This window comes from Rhinichthys klamathensis, unplaced genomic scaffold (assembly GCF_029890125.1).
Source record: "Rhinichthys klamathensis goyatoka isolate OS25496 unplaced genomic scaffold, OSU_Roscu_1.1 h1tg000521l_1, whole genome shotgun sequence".
NCBI classification, from domain to species: Eukaryota; Metazoa; Chordata; class Actinopteri; order Cypriniformes; family Leuciscidae; genus Rhinichthys; species Rhinichthys klamathensis.
This window is the reverse complement of record NW_026607000.1, coordinates 556,139-581,688: the sequence shown is the minus strand read 5'-3', so window position 1 is coordinate 581,688 and position 25,550 is coordinate 556,139. Positions and strand designations below refer to the sequence as shown.

At 40.1% G+C, this 25,550-nt stretch overlaps 1 protein-coding gene across 1 annotated transcript in view; it reads right to left on the bottom strand.

The window, feature by feature from the left end:
- Positions 1-3,000: 3,000 nt before the first annotated feature.
- The window catches only part of spo11 (SPO11 initiator of meiotic double stranded breaks), a 39,793-nt gene continuing 17,243 nt past the window's right edge, over positions 3,001-25,550 (bottom strand). The window contains exons 2-14 of the mRNA XM_056238368.1: positions 21,026-21,135; positions 20,797-20,910; positions 19,752-19,840; positions 18,688-18,754; positions 18,089-18,197; positions 17,837-17,923; positions 17,160-17,196; positions 14,298-14,407; positions 14,127-14,226; positions 12,610-12,647; positions 11,612-11,688; positions 3,340-3,451; positions 3,001-3,174 (exon numbers count right to left, since the gene is read on the bottom strand). Of these exons, the coding sequence (XP_056094343.1) occupies positions 3,055-3,174; positions 3,340-3,451; positions 11,612-11,688; positions 12,610-12,647; positions 14,127-14,226; positions 14,298-14,407; positions 17,160-17,196; positions 17,837-17,923; positions 18,089-18,197; positions 18,688-18,754; positions 19,752-19,840; positions 20,797-20,910; positions 21,026-21,117 (1,152 nt within the window). The 5' untranslated portion in view covers positions 21,118-21,135 and the 3' untranslated portion in view covers positions 3,001-3,054. The remainder of the gene's footprint in view (positions 3,175-3,339; positions 3,452-11,611; positions 11,689-12,609; positions 12,648-14,126; positions 14,227-14,297; positions 14,408-17,159; positions 17,197-17,836; positions 17,924-18,088; positions 18,198-18,687; positions 18,755-19,751; positions 19,841-20,796; positions 20,911-21,025; positions 21,136-25,550) is intronic.

Here is a 25,550-nt window from a genome sequence, read left to right as displayed (position 1 = left end):
GTGTTCTTCAGTCACATCATCTCCTCTCCGCTGAAGTGGTCTTCAGTCACATCATCTCCGCTGAAGTGTTCTTCAGTCACATCGTCTCCGCTGAAGTGGTCTTCAGTCACGTCATCTCCGCTGAAATGGTCTTCAGTCACGTCATCTCCGCTGAAATGGTCTTCAGTCACATCAATTCCGCTGAAGTGGTCTTCAGTCACATCAATTCCGCTGAAATGGTCTTCAGGCATATCAATTCCGCTGAAGTGGTCTTCAGTCACATCAATTCCGCTGAAATGGTCTTCAGTCACGTCATCTCCGCTGAAGTGGTCTTCAGTCACATCAATTCTGCTGAAGTGGTCTTCAGTCACATCAATTCCGCTGAAGTGGTCTTCAGTCACGTCATCTCCGCTGAAGTGGTCTTGAGTCACATCAATTCTGCTGAAGTGGTCTTCAGTCACATCAATTCCGCTGAAGTGGTCTTCAGTCACATCAATTCCGCTGAAATGGTCTTCAGTCACGTCATCTCCGCTGAAGTGGTCTTCAGTCACGTCATCTCCGCTGAAGTGGTCTTCAGTCACATCAATTCCGCTGAAGTGGTCTTCAGTCACATCAATTCCGCTGAAGTGGTCTTCAGTCACATCAATTCCGCTGAAATGGTCTTCAGTCACGTCATCTCCGCTGAAGTGGTCTTCAGTCACATCAATTCTGCTGAAGTGGTCTTCAGTCACATCAATTCCGCTGAAGTGGTCTTCAGTCACATCAATTCCGCTGAAATGGTCTTCAGTCACGTCATGTCATCTCCGCTAAAGTGTTCTTCAGTCACGTCATCTCCACTCCGCTGAAGTGTTCTTCAGTCACATCATCTCCGCTGAAGTGTTCTTCAGTCACGTCATCTCCTCTCTGAAGTGTTCTTAAGTCACGTCATCTCCTCTCCGCTGAAGTGTTCTTCAGTCACGTCATCTCCTCTCCTCTGAAGTGTTCTTCAGTCACGTCATCGCCGCTGAAGTGGTCTTCAGTCACGTCATCTCCGCTGAAGTGTTCTTCAGTCACGTCATCGCCGCTGAAGTGGTCTTCAGTCACGTCATCTCCGCTGAAGTGTTCTTCAGTCACGTCATCTCCGCTGAAGTGTTCTTCAGTCACGTCATCTCCGCTGAAGTGGTCTTCAGTCACGCCCTCTCCGCTGAAGTGGTCTTCAGTCACGTCATCTCCGCTGAAGTGGTCTTCAGTCACGCCCTCTCCGCTGAAGTGGTCTTCCGGCACGTCATCTGAGTCTGGTTTCTCCCAAGGTATTTTCTCCATACTATCACCTGATGGAGTTCTGGTTCCTTCCCACTGTTGCCTTGGCTTTTGGCCTGCTTAGTTGGTGACATTTAATATTCAACAATATTATTGATCTACCTGCATTGACACCATTATATGAGAACTGAACTGAGCTGGATGATGACATCACGGTTTCCTCCAGAACAGCTACATATATAAATGAACTAAATTAATAACTTTTTTACAACAAAAAAGACCAAAAAACAGTATGCCAAGAGGATAGCCCATAACGTCCGAGGCAGCAGAGACACAAGGAGACTGTGGCAGAGAATCCAGACCATCACGGATTACAAGCCCCCACCACAGACCTGTGACAGTGACATCTCTTTGCTGAATGAACTCAATAACTTCTTTGCACGCTTTGAAGCATACAACACCACGCCTGCACAGAAGATTACACCTCCAGGTTCTGTGTCTCTCTCAGGCCAGAGAGATGAGATCCTTCTCTAAGATCAACGCCCGCAAAGCAGCTGGTCCAGACAATATATCTGGTCGGGTGCTAAAGGATTGTGCAGGAGAGCTCAAAGATGTCTTCACAGACATCTTTAACATTTCTCTGAGCCAGGCTGTTGTCTCCACATGCTTTAAAGCTATACAACAATTACACCAGTTCCCAAGAAACCATCCCCATTCGTTTTTAATGACTATCGTCCTGTTGCACTGACTTCTATTGTCATGGCAATTGTCGGCAACATTTTATATGTTTGTATTGTATTTTATAAATATTTTTAATACTTGTCTGTGTTATATTGGTGTTTTACACCATGGGTCTGAGGGAAACAATTTCAATCCTCTGTACATTTACATTTAGTCATTTAGCAGACGCTTTTATCCAAAGCGACTTACAACTGAGGACTAAACCAAGCGAGTCATCGTCTCTGTATGTCCTGTTCATATAGTATAACTGACAATAAACTTGAACTTGAAACAAATGCAATTTGCTTAAATCAACAAGAAATTCAAATATGATGTGAACAAGAAACAAACTGTTCAGAGAAATGAACGTGTTGTTTTGAGTTAAAAAAAAAAATCTAAGTGATTGAGAAAAATGTATAATAAATGAAGGTGATTAGACTGAAGAATTGCATACACATACAGTATGGCTTGCACACTCCCCTTTAAATCATGAATAATGCGTCAGAATATCATGATACAATTTTTCTTTGTAACTGAGGTTATTGTCTTGAGAAGAAGAATTTGTGCTGAATTTTACATAAATAAATGACAACAATCCAGTTCGATGGGCACAGCCATACAGCCTGCAGATGAAGTTTTTTTTACGCTACCATTTAAAGCTTCTGCTTTTCGAACGCGCAAGTGTGATGAAGGCTTATTGCTAGCCTCTCTGAAATTGCCTACCCTACCATTAACTTACACTTTATGGGCTAAATCACCATAACCATGATTTAAATATTTCAATCTACCTTTATTTTTAAAGAAACTGATGACTTAATTTACCTAAATATTTTAAAATATAAAATAACGAAGTTCATGGTGAAAGGGAAGGGTTCGTTTAGTTTATTTATTCCATAATATTCACCGCCAATGCAAATGTGACAGTCCAGAGCAGCTTTAACATAACAGCTCAGATGATGTATGGAATATTCAAGCTCATAACTCACAGTCTACGGTCACGCTAATCCAACATAACAGCTCATCTAACATTCAGTAAGAACAGTATTCAATCATGCACTTCATGAGAAAACACGCTACATGTGCGGCATACATATTCCAGTAGAGGGCAGCAGATGCTCATATCCAGCCTCCATAGCGCAGTTTATTTGGCAGGTAGACTCGAGTGAGGAAATGAGGGGCGATAGATGCCAGGGACTGGATCTCAGCTTTCTGCTTCAGTCTCTGCATCGTTTCTACCTGAAAAAATCAGACACATAGATTAGGCGACATCATTCACATTCTTGGCCTCTACAAACACCTGTCAAAACACTAATGTCACAGACGGATCTTTGACCATATCATCTGTTCTTTGCATATTGCCTTTGTCATGTCTTAAGTGTACAGAACCATAGAATGAGGCACCTCTCTCTCCCATGCAGGCTGGCAAGTGATGTAGGTTCTGCTCCTCAAGCTGTTGATTTTGCTCTCATCTGCTTGAGAAAATGGAATAATACTTTCCTCCGGCACTCTGTACCTGTGACAACCATTCACATACAGACACCATGAGGCCTTGTGCATTCATAACAATGTACACACAAACATAATCTCAGCAATTTACTCTTACATATAGTCGCTGGCCACTTTATTTGGTACTAGTGTTAGTTGATGCAGATAGAGGCAAATAGAAAGTCAAGTGACTGGAACTAATCTGGATTCAATACAACAGCACATAATGATTAAGAGTGCTCATTACAGAAATAATATTCTTATGTGTGAACTGAATGCAGTGTTTTCAGACACTTAACTGCATGGTAACTGCAATTTAAAATGCTATTAGTTTAAATTTATATTAAACGCAATTAGCTGAATTTTAAAGTGCTTTTATACCTACTTCACTAGGACTTAAGTACATCTTCATATGTAATTTCACAATTATATTGTCTTTAAAATATGGTTAAAGTTACTGCTGAATGTACTGACAGGCATTTATGGTAGACTAAAATATACTCTAATGCCATTTCTATTCTATTCTATTCTACAAAAGAATATTAAAACATGATTTAAAATGTACTTTAAAGTAAAAATTTTAATCCGACATTACAACAAAGTGCACATCTTTAAGTACACTTAAGTGGCCTTTTATTTTATTAATATTATATTAACTGTACAGTTATAATGTACACTAAGTACATTACAATTGCACATTCAGTTCAGTTTTCACAAGGACTGTGCCTCCTTTTCTTTAAAAAAAGTAATACAATTCTGATGGTACAATAGTACATTTCAATAGTAAAGCTGCAAGATGTAAACAATATGCATGTTAAAATAATTGTAGTGTAAAAAAATGCTTACTAAACTTTTATGTGTAAAGTTATATCTAATTTTACAACCTTGCTGCCATGACAAAAATAATGTATAAACCCTAAAGCCAATGTAAAAATTACAAGAATTTCACTGATCAAATATAAAAAATGTTAACAGAACAATGTGTTTTTATAAAATTATAAGACCAGGCCAGAATCAATTATGTTCAGCTATCACACTATGGTATAGCAGATTAAATCAGAAAACTGAAACACTCAATACATCAGTGCTGAGAATTGTGAGCAGTCTTCTTAATTTCATGTAGACTTTAAGGAGACTGTGTTGTTTTACAAATCATGCCTTTACAAACATGACATTAGTGCATTACAAACATGCAGGATCTCAGTCCAGTAGTGTTTTTGGGATGAGTTGGAGCAGGAAACTGGCAGCATGAATGTGCTGATGCTGTCGGAATCAGAGCAAAAATACCTGAGGATGTTTCCAGTGCTTTTTTGAATGCATGCTGTCATTCAGATGGGTGAATTCACTAAACAGCTGACCACGTTTACATGTAGTTTGTGCATTTCAATACAAAAACCTACAATCCAGATCAGAATCAAAGATCAAAGTCTGTAGCTATGCTTCCATCTGTCAAAAAGACGAAAAAGATTAGAATCCACAGGTTCCAATACGAAATACACAAGTGAATATGCTTAACAGAAGACCCCCTCCTGGAAGGCGTGACCTCGCGGCTTGGAGAAGAGAACAATTAGGCTTAGGAAGAGGACGAGATGTTGACAGAAGATGATGGCGAAGGTATGGTGACAGATGGCGAAGGGATGATGACAGGGGATGACGAAGAGATGGTGACAGGAGATGGCGAAGGGATGATGACAGGGGATGACGAAGAGATGGTGACAGGAGATGGCGAATGGATGGTGAAAGAAGATGGTGAAGGGATGATGACAGGAGATGGTGAAGGGATGGCATCAGGAGATGACGAAGGGATGGCGACAGAAGATGATAAAGGGATGGCGACAGAAGATGACGAAGGGATGGTGACAGGAGATGACGAAGGGATGGCGACAGAAGATGATAAAGGGATGGCGACAGAAGATGACGAAGGGATGGTGACAGGAGATGACGAAGGGATGGCGACAGAAGATGATGAAGGGATGGTGACAGGAGATGACGTAGGGATGTTGACAGAAAACGGCGAAGGGATGTTGACAGAAGATGGCGAAGGGATGTTGACAGAAGATGACGAAGGGATGGCGACAGAAGATGGCGAAGGGATGATAACAGGAGATGGCAAAGGGATGGCGACAGAAGATGGTGGCGAAGGGATGGCGACAAGAGATGACAAAGAGATGGCGACAGAAGATGGCGAAGGGATGGTGACAAGATGACGAAGTTATGGCGACAGGAGATGGCGAAGGGATGATGACAGGAGATAGCGAAGTTATTGTGACAGGAGATGGCGAAGTTATGGCGACAGAAGATGGCGAAGGGATGGTGACAGAAGATGGCGAGGGGATGGCGAAGAGATGATGACAGGAGATGGCGAAGGGGTAATGCCAGATGACGAAAGGATGATGACAGGAGATGGTGACAGGAGATGACGAAGTAATGATGACAGGAGATGGCGAAGGGATGGTGACAGAAGATATCGAAGAGATGATGACAGGAGATGGCGAAGGGGTAATGACAGATAGCGAAGGGATGATGACAGGAGATGGCGAAGGGGTAATGACAGATAGCGAAGGGATGATGACAGGAGATGGCGAAGGGATGGTGACAGAAGATGTCAAAGAGATTGTGACAGAAGATGGCGAAGATGATGACAGGAAATGGCAAAAGGTTAATGACAGATGGCGAAGGGATAGCGACAAGATGGCGAAGGGATGATGACAGGGGATGACGAAGGGATGGCGACAGGAGATGGCGAAGGGATGATGACAGGAGATGACGAAGGGATGGCGACAGAAGATGGCGAAGGGATGATGACAGGAGATGATGAAGGGATGGCGACAGAAGATGACGAAGGGATGGCGACAGAAGATGACGAAGGGATGGCCACAGAAGATGACGGAGGGATGATAACAGGAGATGGCAAAGGGGTAATGACAGATGGCGAAGGGATGATGACAGGAGATAACGGTTTGGCGATAGGAAGATGATAAAGGGATGGCGACAGAAGATGACGAAGGGATGGTGACAGGAGATGATGAAGGGATGGCGACAGAAGATGATAAAGGGATGGCGACAGAAGATGACGAAGGGATGGTGACAGGAGATGACGAAGGGATGGCGACAGAAGATGATGAAGGGATGGTGACAGGAGATGACGTAGGGATGTTGACAGAAGATGGCGAAGGGATGTTGACAGAAGATGGCGAAGGGATGTTGACAGAAGATGGCGAAGGGATGGTGACAGGAGATGGTGAATGGATGATGACAGGAGATGGCGTAGGGGTTATGAAAGATGGCAAAGGGATGGTGACAGAAGATGATTAAGGGATGACGACAGGAAATGGTGAAGGGATGATGACAGGAGATGGCGAAGGGGTAATGACAGATGGCAAAGGGATGGTGACAGAAGATGGCGAGAGGAGATGGCGAAGGGATGATGACAGGAGATGACGAAGGGATGGCGACAGAAGATGACGAAGGGATGGTGACAGAAGATGACGAAGGGATGGTGACAGAAGATGATGAAGGGATGGCGACAGAAGATGACGAAGGGATGTTGACAGAAGATGACGAAGGGATGGTGACAGAAGATGGCGAAGGGATGGCGACAGGAGATGGTGAAGGGATGATGACAGGAGATGGCGTAGGGGTAATGACAGATGGCAAAGGGATGGTGACAGAAGATGATTAAAGGATGACGACAGGAAATGGTGAAGGGATGATGACAGGAGATGGTGAAGGGGTAATGACAGATGGCAAAGGGATGGTGACAGAAGATGGCGAGAGGAGATGGCGAAGGGATGATGACAGGAGATGACGAAGGGATGGCGACAGAAGATGACGAAGGGATGGTGACAGAAGATGACAAAGGGATGGTGAAGGGGTAATGACAGATGGTGACAGAAGATGGCGAAGGGATGATGATAGGAGATGGTGAAGGGGTAATGACAGATGGTGAAGGGATGGCGACAAGATGGCGACAGAAGATGATGAAGGGATGGCGACAGCAGATGGCGAAGGGATGACAGGAGATGTTGAAGGGGTAGTGACAGATGGCAAAGGGATGGTGACAGAAGATGGTGACAGGAGATGGCGAAGGGATGATGACAGGAGATGGCAAAGTGACGATGACAGGAGATGGTGAAGGGGTGATGACAGGAGATGGCGAAGGGACAATGACAGGAGATGGTGAAGGGGTAATGGCAGATGGTCGAAGGGATGGCGACAAGATGGCGAAGGGATGGCGACAGATGATGATGAAGGGATGGCGACAGAAGAAGATGGGGAAGGCATAATGACAGTAGATGGCGAAGGGATGGTGACAGGGGATGACGAAGGAATTACGACAGAAGATGGTGAAGGGATGATGACTGGAGATGGCGAAGGGATGGCGACAGAAAACGATGAAGGGATGGCGACAGAAGAAGATGGCGAAGGGATGATGACCGGAGATGACGAAGAAATGGCGACAGAAGATGGCGAAGGGATGATGACAGGAGATGGCGATGACCCCGGTGGTGATGATGGTAGAGGCCTGGCGATGCCACAGACCCAGAGTTCAGCAGGGTAGTAAGCCGAGTTGAGGTTGACGGGGCATCCGTCCGACGACCGACGGAGAAGGAGCCGATGGATCCCAGGGTACAGACGGAGAGTCGATGGTACAGAGCGACATCGCTGACACTGGAGAGCTAGGCGAAGCCACGGAGACGAGCGTCTGAGCGGAGAGCCAGAGGGCCGAGGCCGGTGTGATAAAGGACAGAGGCGGAGCCGGAGGTAAGAAGGAACCCGCTGTAGCAGTAGGGGTGGAGGGACTGAGCGCAGCTGAAGGCTAGCAAGTCTGTGGCGGAAGTAGAGTGACGACTGACCAAAGGGGAGCTGGTGGGGTGAGGGAACCCGCAAGGTCGAGGGTCTCTGGTGGAGCCCTAGGTGGTAGAAGCCAAGGCGGAGCCGACAGGTTGACGGGACGAGGTGGAGCGAAGGAATCAGTGGCCAGAGGCGGAGCCACAGGATCCTCTTGTCCGGGCAAGGCTGGTGGCTGCACAACTTGAGGCTTCACGTCACAGCAAGGCATTTCCGGGGAAGAAGAAGGGCTGCAGGCATCCAGCAGAGGGGGGGCTGGAGAACTGGCTGAGCTTTGAGGTGAAGGCGACAGAGGTAAACTTGACGTATTCAATAACAGTAATTCCAATTCCCAAGAGGTTGATGATACAGTCTTACTGCTGTCTTGAAATAGCAATGATGAAGAATAAACAGATACTATCGGATGGGATAGGGTGGGAGGCAGTACCTCCATATCCGGGTTAATTAGCCAGTCCTCAGTGTCCACTTCTACCAGTGTCCCCTTAGCCGCTGGTGTTGCGGACTCACAAGCCTGGTCAGACTCACTTTGGGGAACCGGCTACGGGGCGATGGTCGGGGCTCTCCCTTCCTCTTAGGTTTCTGGCTTACTCATCGGGCAGGCGGTCGCTCTGCGTTTGCGGGGGGCTCTCACACAGTGGGCTCTGGGTTTGGCTGTAGTCTGGATCAGGGGTAGATGCTCCATCCAGTCTAGTCCCTGGGTGTCTATGAGATCTTTACTATAAAGACTATAAGGTAAGACTATAAAGGAAAGAAAGAAGTCTCTTCTTCACTAAAATTGTCACGCTGAATTTACAGTTTATATAGAATGAGCAGTGTTTCCATGACTGTCCAAAATACACAGAAATGAGTATGCGATTGGTTGTCTGTTGCTAAACATTCAGCGCTAACATTCCAACATTGTTCCATTTCACAAAGTACAATGTTGGCACCACAATGTGGGGTTAACACCGCATGTAAGAGCCAATTTAATATGCTGTCAATTTGTATTATTATTATTCTCATCTTATTTCTGTTTTATGTGCAGTGCAGATAACAAATGTCTTATAACAAATGTCATTTCAGTTCTACTTTCTGAGTTTGAGACGGAACAACATAATGCAAGCACTGTAAAAGGTTTTGCCACAAACTCAACTCCTTCATGCTAATGTAACGAGAAAGCTTTTCACCTCAACAAAAAATTTCATCTAGGGATGTAGACGGTTAATCGATTATCGATTAATTGTCGACAAGAATTTACTAGATTAAATTAAATTAATTGTCGGCTAATTGAACATTGCGAACGTGACACTAGATTCTCGCGGGCGGCGAGAGACCCGACACAAACTCGAGGCGGCAAAAAAGAAACCAAACATGAGGCGGTCCAAACGGAGGGGAGTGTGGGAGCATTTCAAATTAATTAATGATGACAAAGACGCCCAATGTAAACTCTGTGGTACTACGATTAAGTACAACAGCTCTACGAGTTTGCTAAGATACCACCTTCATAACTTGCATGCAGCCGTGTTGCAGGGAGGAAGTCTGTCGCCTTCACAACCTACAATCGCTGGTGTGGTGGGAAGGCGAGTATGTGACCACAGGAAGCCTATATCCTAGGCTATAGTGTGCACAGGTAGCCTATATCTTAATTTGGCTGTTCTAAGGGACGCCCTCTAATTTTACTGTCACCTTCCTCAGGGATGATTTAAATTGTGTTCAGTTCTATATTTAAAGTTTCCAGGTCTAGTAATCTTACTGTTACCTTTCTCAGACCAAGGGGGATTATAAGTGCTGCTGCTAATGTTTCAAGTTTTTCATATAAGTAGTTTACCAGATAGATTATTATATGTAGGCTTAATATAGTGTAAGCTAAGCCTACCCATATAGATTTTTATTTAAAATTTATTTTATGTTTCACATGCAACAGGTGAGCCAATGCACAATTATTTTGTATGTATTTTAATTTCCTGTGCATAATTTATTTAGTTATCTGTACGACTGTACCGTATCAATTGAGCAATATAACATGCATTTTTATTCAGTATATAAGCAATATTTTGCTTTTTATGTTAAAGACACTATTGATAGTATACCGTGAGCAATTTACATTCTCAGGAAAATAGCCGCTTATCAGTTAATCGTTAATCGATCGATAAGGTCAATCAACTAATGATTAATGAATTAATCGATAATTTGCAGCCCTTATTTCATCACATTTAAATATCGTGAGATCGTCACACCCCTAGTTTTTTATTTTTTAATCAAATAATGACCCTAATCAAATTAAAGTCATCAAAATGAAGTCTCAACTGGATCTATATCCATTCACGCATTATAATCAAGTGCACTTCCGGCATTTGAAAAAGCAGATTCAGTTTTCTAGGGTGATGTTGTACAGATAAACTATGGCAGATCATGGTGGTCTGCTGCATTCTCTACAAGCTACCTCTCAGAACTGGGCTGAAAGATGGGAAACTGCCAATTTTTGGTAGTGTGGCATTAATTCCCCTTCTAAAAGCATAAAAGAAACTTACGCAATACAATACTAGATAATGTACCTTGCAAAGTGGCCAATGTTTAAAGGGGTCATGAACTGGCTTTTTAAAAATGTTTATATTGTTGTCTGAGGTCAACTTATGACGTTCGCTTGGTTTTTACATTCAAAAACATCAAAATGAATAAGTAATAGGCTATTTTCTACCATAGTTTTGAGCCTAGCTCAAAAACGCTCTGTTTTTATGGGCGTCTCGCATTGAAGACTTGGAAGTAAACGCCCACTGCTATGAGTGGACAGTTTTGCATATTATAATGAGTTTTGTGTAATGCGCGAATCGGTGGGCGGGGCTAAACCGGCCGTGTTGAAGTAGGCGTTGATGATCTTCTGCGGGGGTGGTGTTTTATCCTCTTTGTCGTCATAGTTCCCCACTTTGAAAAACGCGTCGTTTGCTGAGCCTGGTGTCAATAAAAGCTTTTATTGGACTAACAAGGACGTTTTCAGTTCTGAAACTTACAGGATATTCTTATAATATAATGACCTCTTAGATGTCAAAAGCTCAAGGAAAATTTGATTTCTCAGTTCATCACCCCTTTAACATATATAATGTAGGCTTCATGGTGCTAACAACGGCAGTTAACATTTCTTTCTTCTGTAGTTTACTCTATTTTCCTAAAAAGAGGTTCTGATTTCTGAAGTCCATGACAGTTGACACATCCACTTAAAAATAGCTTTCAAGAGGAAGGAAATAAAAAACAGCAACAGCAACAAAAACCAAAACAAAAAAAACCCAGAAAACGGAAACCAGAGCAAGCCCAGCCTCAATCACAAACCACAGAGCAGAGTAATGAGTTGACTTTCCCAAACCTCTGGATGTCTGAAGGCAGGAGGCCCAACCACAGCACACTGGGGACAGTCAGACTGTGGGCCTCGAAGGCCATTGACTGCGGACAAATGACAGTTAGAGTTCCTAAAGCTGGATGGCAGACAGACATTATACAAGCCAACAGATTTACTAAGTATGTTTAAAAAAAGTAATTTACTTTATCAAAATGTTTGTCTTTTTTCAATATAAAATGTAATAATAAAATTGTAACTAAGAAGCAAAACTGTTTAAGTTTGGTGTAGAAACAATACTTTATTTGGGAAAGACACATTAAATTGATCAAAAGTTTCTATTTCAAATAAATGCCGTTCTTATGAACTTCCGATTCATTAAAAAAGAATCCTGAAAAGAGTGTATCATGGTTTCCACAAAAATGTTAAGCAGCATGACTGTTTTCAATATTGATAATAATAAGAAATTATTATGTTTTATGTTTCTTGAGCAGAAAATCATTACATTTTAAAATATATTCAAATTACATTTAATGTTTAAACAGAAAACAGTTATTTTAAATTGTAATAATATTAAACAATATTTATCATAATAATGTTATATTTCACAATATTAGTTTTAACTGTATTTACTGTTTTTACTTTATCTTAAAGCAGAAAAGACTTCTTTCAAAAACATTAATAAAATCTTATTATTTAACACAATTTTGCTTCTCTAGTAAATATGTAATATTATGTTACAATATGTATTTAATAGCATTTAAAAGTATATAATAACATTTTTATGGATTCTGTATGTGAAAGTGAGTTAAACAGCCAAAATGTAGCCACACACTCTGCAGATGTGTCACACATACACATGTAGAAACGCTTTACTTTTTCCACAGGGTAAATTTTAAGTTCATGAATGAGTGCTTCCTCTTTTTTGTCTTGCCACAAAGAGAGAAGAATAATTACATGTCGCCGCAATGCAAAACTGTACAGGCCTCACTGGAAATTGCACAGAAATAGTAGGAAACAGGACTTACCAGTGAGCCATACTTGTAGATGCACATGATCTCGATGCCTGGAAAAAAAAAAAGAAAAAAAAAAGGGAGAGAGGCTGATTCTGCAATCACTACCATACCCTTGCAATTATCCTTTGGGACAACTTAATTCGCCCGAGAACAAAGTTAAGAGAGACAAGTAAACAAAGAACACATGCACAGAGAGCGCTGTAGTCATTGATAATGACAGTGTCAGAAATAGCAGGGCCTTCATGTTCATGCTAAACTGCACTAGACCTGCCACAAATGAAAATCACTGCAGGATTGGTTGTTCTCAGGGAACGATGAACTCATGCGAACGATGGAGCATGCGTGTGTTTGTTATCTTAGTTTGCATGTGTTTGTAGTTCAATGACTTTACTGAGTATAAATTACATTTTGCAGGGAACATGACATTTTTTAAGTGTTAATAATTTGAGCCTTTTAATTGACACCTTGAGAGATATACTTTAATGTAATTTCTATTAAAACTAATATGTCATGTATTTAAATATATTTGTAGTTACACATTTGTAACGAGGAAGCAATTTAGAACATATAATAAATAATACACTAGTTAAAATTATAATCAAGTACTTTACATGTGCTTTAGTATGTTAGTCAAGGCATTAAAATAAGTGCACTTCTTTAAAACTTTTAATTTTATTATTTATTTTATTTTTATGACTTTTTTTATTAATTGCACTTTACAAAAAAAATTCATTTAAAAGTCATGACAGTGTACTCTTTTTAAGTACACTTAGCTGGCGTTTTATTTCATTAGTATTATATTATCTGCAAGTAACAAAATATACTTCAAAGACTACAAGTGCATATTCAATACAATTAAGCACACTTTCACAAAGATGCTAGGGGTGTTGTGGGCAGTGTTGGGGGTATTACAATGTGAGTTACTTTAATCAGATTACTTTTCAAATAAGAAACACATCTCTCCTGTCCTCATGTTGAGAGGAATCGTCAGTGTGTGCAGAGGTGTTGTGTGCGCTGTGTGTGAACATGATGGTTATTGTAGTTCTGGACTAAATGTGAGCGTTTACTTATCTGACTTGCACAAAAATAGGTTCAGTATTCCTCAAAATGAAAAAACAAAAACAAAACAAAACAAAAAACAGTGAAATGCAAACTCAGAATATTACACAAACCTGCAATAATAAAATATCTTAAATGACACAAATATATTTTATGTATTTAATCTCACTTTATTAACCAATGTCTTTGCTGCTGACCTTGGATGATTCAATACAACCATACTAATAAGCTAAAATGACTTTAGATAAACCTCTACATTTGCCAAAAATCGTAACGTAACGCATTACTTTCCATAAAAACTAAGTAACACAATTAGTTACTTTTTCAGAGAGTAAGACAATATTGTAACACATTACTCTAAAAGTGACTTTCCCCAACAATGGTTTTGGGTAGTTGGCACCCTAAAATCCCTCATTCTTGAATGAGCAACATAACGTAAGCATAATTAATAAATGTATGTGTGTTTGTACCATGAGGATCTGCATCCACCAGAGCAAAAACTGGGACGTGTAGCGTGTCCCACAGTTTCCTCACCATCAGTCTGCTGTTGACATCAGGCATCCCTTTACCCTGATGAACACACAAGACCAAACATTCAGGCCTTGAAAGTACACACCAGCACTGATCTAACAGATGCTTACTGTTATGATGATGCAGGGCGAAAGTCTGGTACAAAAATCATCGTCCAGTAGTCTCTGGAGTGTTGCATCTTTCTCCACTATCAGAATGAATTTTGCAGATGATACAATGTCTTATTTGTTGCTGAGGAATGTAATAGATAATACAACAGAGAGTATGAAGTTCATTCATACAGTCCTTCAAATAAAATATAAAATATAATATTTTAATGTTTATAATACACAATCATGAATTAAAACATGTAATTTGGCTGAAGTTGATTCAAACCTGTATACATTTCTTTCTTCTGCTGAACACAAAAGAAAATATTTTAAAGAATATGGGTAACCAAACAGTTGATGGGTCCCATTGACTTCCATAGTCTATATATAATACAAATACTATTTGTAAATACTATTATCCATCAACTGTTTGGGTAACGACATTCTTCAAACTATCTTCTTTTGTGTTCAACATGAAGAAAGGAACTCATACAGGTTTGGAACAACTTCAGAGCGAGTGAATGATGACATCATTTTATGTTTTAGATGAAATATCCATTTAAAAGCTACAATTAAAGTCCCTGTAAAGTCAAAATTAAGTATGTGTTCTGAGTTTGTCACACCACAGAAAAATGTGTTATTAGTCACCCAGCCAAATTTGAATGATAAAAAAAGCCAGCAAGTACATAAAATAAGCTATCAAAATCTTGAAAAAATGAGCAGTATTCTCTGCTCTCAAACGCTGGGGGCGTGTCCGCTGGCTGCGCTGAAGCCACGCCCACTCGCGGGTAAGCTGCCGTCGCCACACTCAACTCTACAGCCGAAATGTATGCTTGCATGGTGGGCACGCACTGCCGATGATGGCACCAGTTGTCGGCGAGACTGGAGGATGAAGGCCGAGGCGGGAGATAGTCGGTTCGGCCCCATTCACAAGTAACAGCGGATTATCAGTGAATCCCAGTTGTCTCTGATGAAAGTTTATAAAACTATCCCGTGTAAAATAATCACTTACAGAGGTGGGTTTTGGCGGTGATCCTCAGCTCTCCATCAAGGTGGCTCTTCACAAAATTAATCCACTTCTTCTTGATGTAATCGTTTTTCGGAAATGTAAATAAGGACACCGATCTGTTTTGTACGTGATCCGGTGATCGCATCCAGGTAGTAACGTTACGCATTTCCGTGACAAAGGCATAGCTAGCTAGCAATCTGTAGGCTGTTACTAATAATAGTACTGACAGTAACTCGCGAATGAGCGGCAAACTGATGTGAATGTGCTCTATAATATTGTTAGGAGCGGCCAGCCTCAGCGGCTTTAGTGCGTCATCAAGTAGGGGCGTGTCCAGGAGCTCAAGGGCTCCAGTGCGTCATCGAGCCCCGTTTTAGCCCCGCCCAGAAAATCCGGAAAATAGCAATGGTGAAAAACTGTTTAACGGTCTAACTCCACAATTCAGTACTTCACAGTTCACAGTCTTTGTAATATGTTTAATCAATACATTTCTAACATTTATAATGTGTTTAGAATTTTTTTTTGAAATTGCCTTTACAGGGACTTTAACTTTGGTAGAACAGTGACATAACTATATCAATGTGAATAATTTCTGTGATTTTAAAGCCTCCATTGTGCCAAAAATCCCACACATCACTGTGCAGTGCAACCACGAGGCTCTCAGCACAGGTCAGAAAGGATCGCCAAAAGTCTTATGATTTAATTCCGCCTTTATTTCATGTAATTATCACTTGACTCTAGTGTTTGTCTGATAACAGTAGGCCAGGAGTTTTGTTGTGGGTGGTAGGAGACAAGTTGCATTTTACGGAAATTAGGTTTAGTTGGACTAAAGTACTAAAATGACTAAAACTAAGCCTGAAATAAAAACTTAATGATACTATTGTCCTCTGTAGAGTTACTTATGTAAGGGATAATCCACGGCTAGCCATGCATTAAAGGATTTTAATGCACGACGTAGAGGCGAAGAACCACCCGACGCGAAGCGGAAAACAAAAAAATCAAACAGTTGGAAATTTCGATAGGGGATTGTTTTACTCATCATTATACTAATTGATGTTAAACTCCACATTTCCATTTATCGTGAAGTTAGACATGGAAAAGGGTAGTGTTATTTCAATCACAATTGATCTGTCTTTGGCGCTAAAAGTCACTGAAAGTGTTAACTGCCCATTTAGTTGTCTTTTTCGTATTGACCTCATCTATGTCGTCTTCGATCTTATCTAACTCAGTCGGTGTTAATTCTTTGTGCCGCTTTTTATCGTTCAATGTCTCCTCCAAGTCTTCTATTTCGTCTTGTGCCTGTGCCCATTTCTCAAAATTGCCATATTCACCATACAAATTAAACGATATGCAAAAATCATCCATTTAGCCTACCTAAATAAACGTTTTCATATGTGTCTCTCACTCTGTTTGCAAGTGTAACTATGCTACTATGGTTACCAATGTTTATAGTAGCGGATTCATTTCGAACTGTAATCAAACTGACTGCAACTACCTGTGCATTAAACGGTTTTACTGCACACCTTCCAGCCAATCAGAATCGAGTATTTAAACAGCCCGTGGTATAAAGCATAATTGAATTCATTTCATAACTGACGAATTTTGCACCAACAACTGAATGAACCAACATTGAACAGACTCAAGCTGAATAATGATACTATCATCTTTTAAAAAGTTGCTTTACAGCAGAATTTGACTCATATATTCGATGAAGTTTGCATCGTTGATTCTGTTATTTTCCGGTTTATTAATGTGAAGCTATTTTGAAACTATCTGTATTGCATAAAGCGCTATATAAATAAAGGTGACTTGACTTGACCTGACAAGGGATTATGGTGGTGTTCCTTTTACATGGTTTTAGAAAACAGGAAGGATACTTCTGATGCCGTTAACATTGGAAGACACAGGGGTAGCCTAGGGGGAGGGGGGCAGAAGTATGAAAACATTTCAAATCATTTCACAGCAAAAATAGTATGGACAAAACTTCAGAGAGACAAAATGACGGAGTAGATTGAGAATGGTGTGTCAGGCCAGTGGTCAAGTGGAACAGCATTTGAGTTATACCATACCTGCCAACTTTGGGGGGGGGGGGGGGGGGGGGGGGGGCGGTCTCGCTCGCGCAAGGTCTCTCGCTCGCTCTACGCGGTTTGGAGCACAATCTCTGTCTCGCATGCACGCTCGCTCTAGATAACGGGAGATTTTTAACGAATTTGCCGTATAACTAGTCGATCACGAGTGGCTCAACAGGTAGATATATAGATAAACTCATCTTCCAGGCATTTGACCGCCCGGGTTGACACTTCAGCGTGAGAAATCGGGAGTGTGGCGTGTGAGCGTGTGAAACCAATCAAATGCGGGTGTCTCACGGCCAATGCGTGAGAGTTGGCAGCTATGTATACTGATGTGAATGTTTGACAGATACGGTCTAAAAATGTTGCCAGTCCAATTACAGATGAATGGCTTTGGGCAGAAGGAGATTATATAAATCATGCTCTGGCATACGGTGCACATCAAGTGAGCTTTACAGAAAGGTTGGCTGGCGATCTGGACTCACTGCGGAGCTGGAATTGCAGTCCACCTTCGTGCCATCTTCCTCCAAATAACACAGATCACCTGAGATGAAGCCTTTGGATGTTGCAAGCTGCGAGGATTATTAAAAGAAATAATTTACATTCTCTTTAGTGGATATGGTCAACCTATGCAAATGAGGCCTTAAATAATACACGATGAGTACTTTATTCGTTTTGCTTTTGTGTGAGTGAGTGTATAAAAGTCGACACTATACACTAGAGCCATATGCACGTACAACATGTAGACTCCTACGAGGAACCTTCAGCAAGCACGAAACGTCATCCACGATGAAATCCAAGGTCCTCTGTGACCCAAACAGCTGCACGTCATTATAGTAAATGTCCCTGACGGATCGAAGAGAAAACATTTCAGTGCACAGGTGCACTTGACAAATCACGTCATAAAAAAAAATCAAAGGTTCCACCTGCTCCCTATATCAGATGATTTATGACGCTGTTTGCTGATTTATAATCACATCATCACTTATATCCACAGGTGGTTTGAATGAAACGGTCCGCAAAAGCTGACAAAAATGTTAAATATTTAGACATGAAACAGGTCATATCTTAAAGGCGCTGGAGAAAAACTTGCCAAAATATAGTCCTGCAGTATGACATGCTGAACTCCATCTAAAACTATTTTAAACACCATTTTACTTTGATCATTTTTATGCATACAAGCATGGAACATGGATTCTTTTTTTTTTTTACTTTTCAAAATGTATTCGTCTCAACACAAGAGCATGTAAAATGATCTTGTGAAGGTGAAAAGTTGTAACCATATTTTAACCTATAGACAATATTAAGGTTATGTGTTGACATGGCTATCGCTTACCTTTTAGTAGCATAGGAGTCACTTTGTACAAGTTTGTAAATAACAGACAAGAGCTTCAGAATCAGGGCTGTAAAACAGGGACATGCCAGAAACAGTAATATCTTGTTAAAATAGAACATAGAATTTTCCCACAATTCAATGTGCTATAGGGTATGAAAGCTTGTTTCCACAACAGACAAAAAAAAAAAAGGCAATTGTGACTTTTTCATCTTACAATTCTGACTTTTTATATAAAGGTGCATTTGCGTGTTATAAAGTCAGAATTGTGAGATATAAAAAATAAAAAATAAACTTTCGTGAAAAATAAACTCGCAATTCTGACTTTTTTTCCTCATAACTGCATGTTTATGTCTCGCAATTCTGTTCAAGTCAGATATTGTGTGTTAAAGTCATAATTGAGATATATTACCTTGCAATTCTGAGGAAAAAGTCAGTCTTTCTTTCCTTAGAATTGGACTTTATAACTCGCAATTGCAAGTTTATATCTCACAGTTCTGAGAAAAGATGTCAGAATTGCGAGATATAAATTCGCAATTGCGAGAAAAAAGTCAATTGCGAGTTTATTTCTCACAATTGTGAGTTTATATCTCGCAATCCTGACTTTATAACACGCAATTGTGAGTTTATATCTCGCAATTCTGACTTTATAACATGTCTCACATATACTCTAACTTTTTTGATGAGTTAAAGCAATGTAAAAAAATAAAAAATGTTGTCATAACTTATTGAATCATATCCTTTTACATTTTTACAGTGTATGCAGTAGCTTGGAGGTTGTGGGTTGTTATTACTAGCCCAAGTCAAGAGAGCCTCTATGATATTCTGGTCTCTATATATGGCTTGGTTCCCTGCATTACTGCAAATCTCTAGGGATTTTTTTGTCCCCCAGGCAGAAAATGTATGTCAGATTACCTTTTTTTGTGGATGAATTACACTCCTCAGATTAAAAATTGAAAGTTTGGATATGTCCTTGTCAATGTCAAAAATAGATTTGTATATTTGGATGGTAATTACTATTTTATTATCTGTAATATGCAAAAGCAAGTAACCCAGGGTGATCTCACCGAACTTGGTGGCTGATGAAGGGCAGTCACATCGGAGAGAAGTTAGAGAGACATCTGCCTTCAGGACCAAACCAACAGACTTCTCAAATCTGAGAATAAAACCAACATCGCTTTTGCTCATTTCCGTTTTCTTTTGTCTTTATTCGTTTTTTTTTTTTTTTTGACTAATATGCAGAAAGTCATAACATGTCCTGAAATATGCACAATAAATGAAGATGACTTCAGGAGATACTTCATGTCTGGGGTGTACGGGTGAAATGTTTTGGGGAAAAACATCTCCATGTCTCATCTGAGAAATCTTACGATGATCATAACCAAATGCTGCTCTGGGAAATTTAAGTACAGAGAGGTTTTATTGTTGTGGGGGATGAAATTATTCACTTAAATGAGTGTTTCATTCTCATATCTGCTATTAAAACTATCAGTCATTTTGCTAGCACGAAAGATACCTTTATACCAGCAGTAAGCCAAAAGCCTAGTCGTTCTCCAAGTTGTCAGGACCCTGGCCTTAGAGGGGCCCAGATGAAACGGGCTTTAAGCTTTAGGGAGGTTTGATGTAGATCTGACCAGACAGTTTTCTTTGTTCTGCACAAGAGCTATTACACTGTGCACAGTGAAAACCTCTTCAGAGGATTGCAAGTGTGTACAAGAGAGAGAGCGAGAGAGATAAAAAGAGAGAGCGAGAGAGATAAAGAGACAGAGAGAGAGAGAGAGAGAGAGAGAGAGAGAGAGAGAGAGAGAGAGAGAGAGAGAGAGAGAGAGAGAGAGAGAGAGAGAGGGTTCATCCTCTAATGAAATTACAGCTATTTAGAGTCTGGAAGTTACTTTATTTGAAAGGATCAAGGTTCAGATGAAGTTACTATAGACAGCCAGACAGTCAGATATTATATAGACAGCCAGATAGATAGATACCTAGATAGACAGACAGATAGAGATAGTTATAGACAAACCTATTTAAATAAAGTCCTGTTTATCTTAATTAGGCTGTGTAAATAAACATTAGGCACACACGCGCGCGCGCACACACACACACACACACACACACCTGACATTGGTCCAGCTGGATCTGTTCATCACTTTCAGCACAGGAGCTTCACCTTTAGACACACTGATGACTATCGTCTGAATGACATTCTCAATGCGCGACAAAACATCCTCTCTGTGAATGGGGAGGGGGATTAATATTCAATTATAACGCCCAAACAGACAAGAATGGAGGCAAACTTTAAAATTAGTATCAAAACATAATACTTCTGCTCGTGGTGTCAGCTCACCTGCTGATGTCCTCCTGGCGTTGGTCAGATATTTCCAGACTCTCGAGCAGTGTCTCTCGTAAACGATCTAGCTCAGTGAACTGCTCAGCCATTTAAAGGAAGTATCTCAACTGCAGTCGAAATAGTTACAAATGTTTTGCGTTCGCTGCAGTTGTAGCTGTTGTTTGTTTGTAAGAGGAAAACAGTTTAGCGTTTGGAGCGAGTTAGCGGATTAGCATCAAGTGATGAAGCTCTCAATAAGTCGTCGGAATGGGTGTCACTTTTATGGATATTAACGGCTAAGTGATAAAATAATCGAAGATAAAAACACTGAATATGCGAATCGAGTTTTTAGTAAGTTACGTATTTTGTTAAAATAATCTTCGTCAGCTGTGACTAGATAACGGCTGTGCGCGCGCCTGCGCAGATATTTCTGCCGCCGTGTCGCGCGCTTGTAAAGACTTTCTAGTTTAGCGACTGGGGGAAACGCACTAGCGACTGAAACAATTTAAAAAGTATTCTTTAAAGTTTCACCCTTTGTGTTCCAAAGACGAAAGAAAGTTATGTGGAGGAAACAATACAGGTTAAAATATCATTAAGTGTGAAAAAGTACACTTCATCAGCATACTTTTTAAAAGAGTAGGCTACTTACGAAAATAATAGCCTACTCAAGTGTGTACTAAATATAATGTTTTTGGACACTTCATTCATTGTATGTTAATTGTATTTAAATAAAAATGTATTAGGCCTATAATTTAAATGTTATTAAATGCAATAAGCTGAACTAAAATGTTTCTTACTCTCATGACTTTAAGTAGTGGTAGGCAGGCCTACAGAATATGTATATTCATAATTTCTTCCATTGTATTTAAGAATATGGTAAACGTGTACTGGCGAAATGTACAATGTCATGTAATTTAAATATATTTGTAATTGCATAGGCTATTTGTAATGACAAAGTTGGCCTAACTAAATATATTTAACAATAACTTAAAATGATAATCAAGTAGGCCTACTTTAGGCTACTTGTGCTTTAGTATGTTTGTCAATACATCAAAATAAGTGTACTCCTTTAAAGCATGATAACAGACATTAAAGCATGTTGATGTAATTTCTAACATGAGTTGTCAACTGAAGATTTCTAACAGGTCTGGACCCCATATCTTTTAGGTTTGGTATATTATAATGCTCTGTTTCCTTATATATATATATATATATATATATAATTTATTTATTTGCACTGTAATTGGATTTCTTTGTTGGGTTGGGATTTGCATAGGTTGTTATAATAGTTGAAATTTCATGTTATGCGGATGCAGAGCTAGTCTGAAATGAGTAACAGAATTTAAATGTTAATTAGGTCGTCAAGAGAAGGATCTGATCTTGTTGACAATGTGTGAAAAAATTGTGAGACTATAAGGGAGACAGAAGGTCCTTGCCCCTGACCTGACCTGAAAACCTCCATACGGCTCCTCGCGGAGCATCTGGCCATCTTTCCCTCTTTTCTTGAGTGACATTGACAAGCAGTTTCCGTAACACTTGAGTTTAATCTGCAGATAATTGCTATCTCTCCAAAACCAACACAGCAACACCTCACAGCCTGCTCTAATAGATTGTGAAAAGGTACAAAGAAGCAGACTATCTCTCTTCCTCTGGGCTGAGGTTGTAGTCAACCTTACGTAGTGTGAGGCTTGAATCTCGGGGTGAGTGTTTGCTTTATTGGGCCGGAGTGCAGGGTTGTAAGGCCGCAGAAGGGGGAGTTGGAGACTTCTTGAAGGGAGGGGAGTGCAGGTGATGAGGATTAGCTGAAGCCAGAGGCCCCGAAACCAAATACAGATCTGTCAGTCTAATCCCCACAAATAGAAAACAGAGCTGCCTCGGCTCTGCCTCTCTCCTTCTCGTTTGGCACATACCCCTCCACTGCTTCATCTCTTTCACATCTGCCCTTTGCCAAACACTGCTTGCCCTCAGCCTGTTAATGGGACCCAGAGAAGCATCCCAAAGGAGGAAGTGACTGATTGGCCCTGGCAGTAATGGACAGCTCTGCATAACCTCACAGGGTGATGAGATGAAGAATGTAGGAAGGCTTTGTCTTTAGTGATGAAGGTTGTGCAGCTCATACGGTCCTTGGCAGAGTAGCTTACTAACCTTCTGTTTACACTGACTGTGTATAGTTGCGGTCAGTGTTGGGGGAACTTACTTTTAAAAGTAGGCTAATGCGTTACAATATTGCTTTACAACCTTAAAAAAGTAACTAATTGCAATGGGAATGCTTGTTTTTTAATAGCCTTTTTAAAAATTTTTTGAACAGTAGAGGGCGCCACTCAAACCTATCAGCTGTGCTGCCATTCTGGATCGCAGAAGAACAGGACAAAAGAAGGTTCAACCATAGATATCCATAATAAAGGCTAGATGTCTCGTCCGCGCTGCTGGCCAATGGAGAGTTGACTTCCGCACCTGGCGGCCATCTTGTCACAGGCAGCTCGCTCACTCGTAACATTGTGGTTTAATGGTGCATGTACTTTTTAAATAACCATAACTTGCTCAATTTTCTACCAATTTTCAAAGGCTTTGCTTTGTTATAAACGTCAGAGATGTAGTTATGACACTGCATGCATACTTATGAATAATAAGTGTATAAATAAATAATCATCCAGAATTATAGCCATGTTAATAACGTTTGTAAGAAACCAAACCGTTTGTAAATCCGTCAAGATTTCAACGAGGTAAGAGTATTTGTGTTCGTGCTGATCACTCATCTTACATCAGGTATCACAGAGCCCGCCAGAATGCTTGCCTGTGACAAGATGGCCGCCGGTGATGACGATAGAGACTCCGCCATAAGACATCTAGCCTTTATTATGGATATCTATGGGTTCAACAGTCTGGCTGTGTGAAAAAAAAACATGACCAATACTCATAGGAGGTTAACAGGGTCACTCACACCAAGTCCAAACAACATCAGGGTAACACACGGCACTAAAAAACTAAATACCAGAAAAAGTAACTCAATAACTGATAACAAAATAAGAGGGAACAAAACTATTTAAATTAAATGTAATCACATGATTACAGGAATAACTTTTTACTGTTTTTCACTGCAAATTCTATGGCAATTCATAGTTTTTACTTTCAAAAACCATGAATTTGACAGTGAAATTTTAGACCGGGGATGGTCAGTTGTAACAATTCCAATCTGTCCAATCAGGAACTAGTTACAAATCCCCTGATTCACTTCGCACATGCTCAGTTTAGTCCTTATTCCACATGTAATAAAGTAGAGCCCTATGGCAAACACAGTGGAAAAAAACAATTTTGAGGTATGAAAGTAACTTTTTTTAGTTTTTGTTATGGGAATTTCTGCTTTACAGTTAAACTCATCAAATTTAAATTATGTTTATTGTGTGTCTGTGTAGATATTTTTCATGTAAGTTGTTAGTGCAAATGTTTTGCCTGTTAGCTGTAAGGTGAGCTAGTTCATAGCTACATGACTCTGGGTTAGTTGTAACAGCAATGAAACGTTACAACCTAACCCTAACACCTTACACACGTCACACACGTCTCACACACACACGTTCAATTTAAATTTTATTATGGCCAATACTATAACTGACAATAACAAACGTGCTTACACCAACACAAGTGTTCAATTTCAAATTATTATGGCCAATACTATGACTGACAGTAACAAACAAGCTTACTCACAAACAATGTTTTGTGTTGAAGTTAAATTTATAGTGGTCAATTACTATAACTAAGAGTGACACACACACAGACACACACATCAGTTATATTGAAAAGTCAGTGTTGAATAAAAAGCTTTCAAAATCCTTTTTTGTTTGTTTTTTGTCAAAATCCTTATTTAATTATGTAACATATCACCCCTGTGGATCTCATAATGTTACATCTCACCCCAGGGTATGTTACAACTAACCCAGACTATGGGGTGAATTGTAACATTTCACTCCTCGTGTTTGAAACTAAACCATGCAGTTTCTGTTTGTGTTACAAAGATAAAAGTTATGTCATTTGATAGCAGACACTTGTAACTAGTTTGAATCCCATTTTGAACACACTGGCTTAAAAGTACTCCAAGATATAGACAGAAAGGTAAAAAATGTTACAACCATCCCCGGTCTCCCCTATATTACATACAATGCAATGTTATTTACACTAAATCAACTTACAGTTAACCAATATTTTTTTCTGCAAATATTAAAAATGTTTTATTTATTAAATCAATTTACTTAACAAAAGAAAAGGATCAATTCCTGAAAATATATGAATGCATCGAGTTGCCTTCTTGATCTCCTTTTGTTCTAGGTTTGTCACTGGGTTATAGTATGCCATTCTGAACATGAACATAGTTTTAGCATAGTTTCAGTCTTTAGGGAGTAACAATCTGATCTCAGGGGAAAACGTTGTGCAGAGTTGGTATGGTACAAAATCATACGATTATTAGAAAAAAAAGAAAGCATGAAGGTCCGCCCCAAAACACACCTGTCACAAAGGCATGAGATTGTTTGAAAATGTACGAATGAGATTG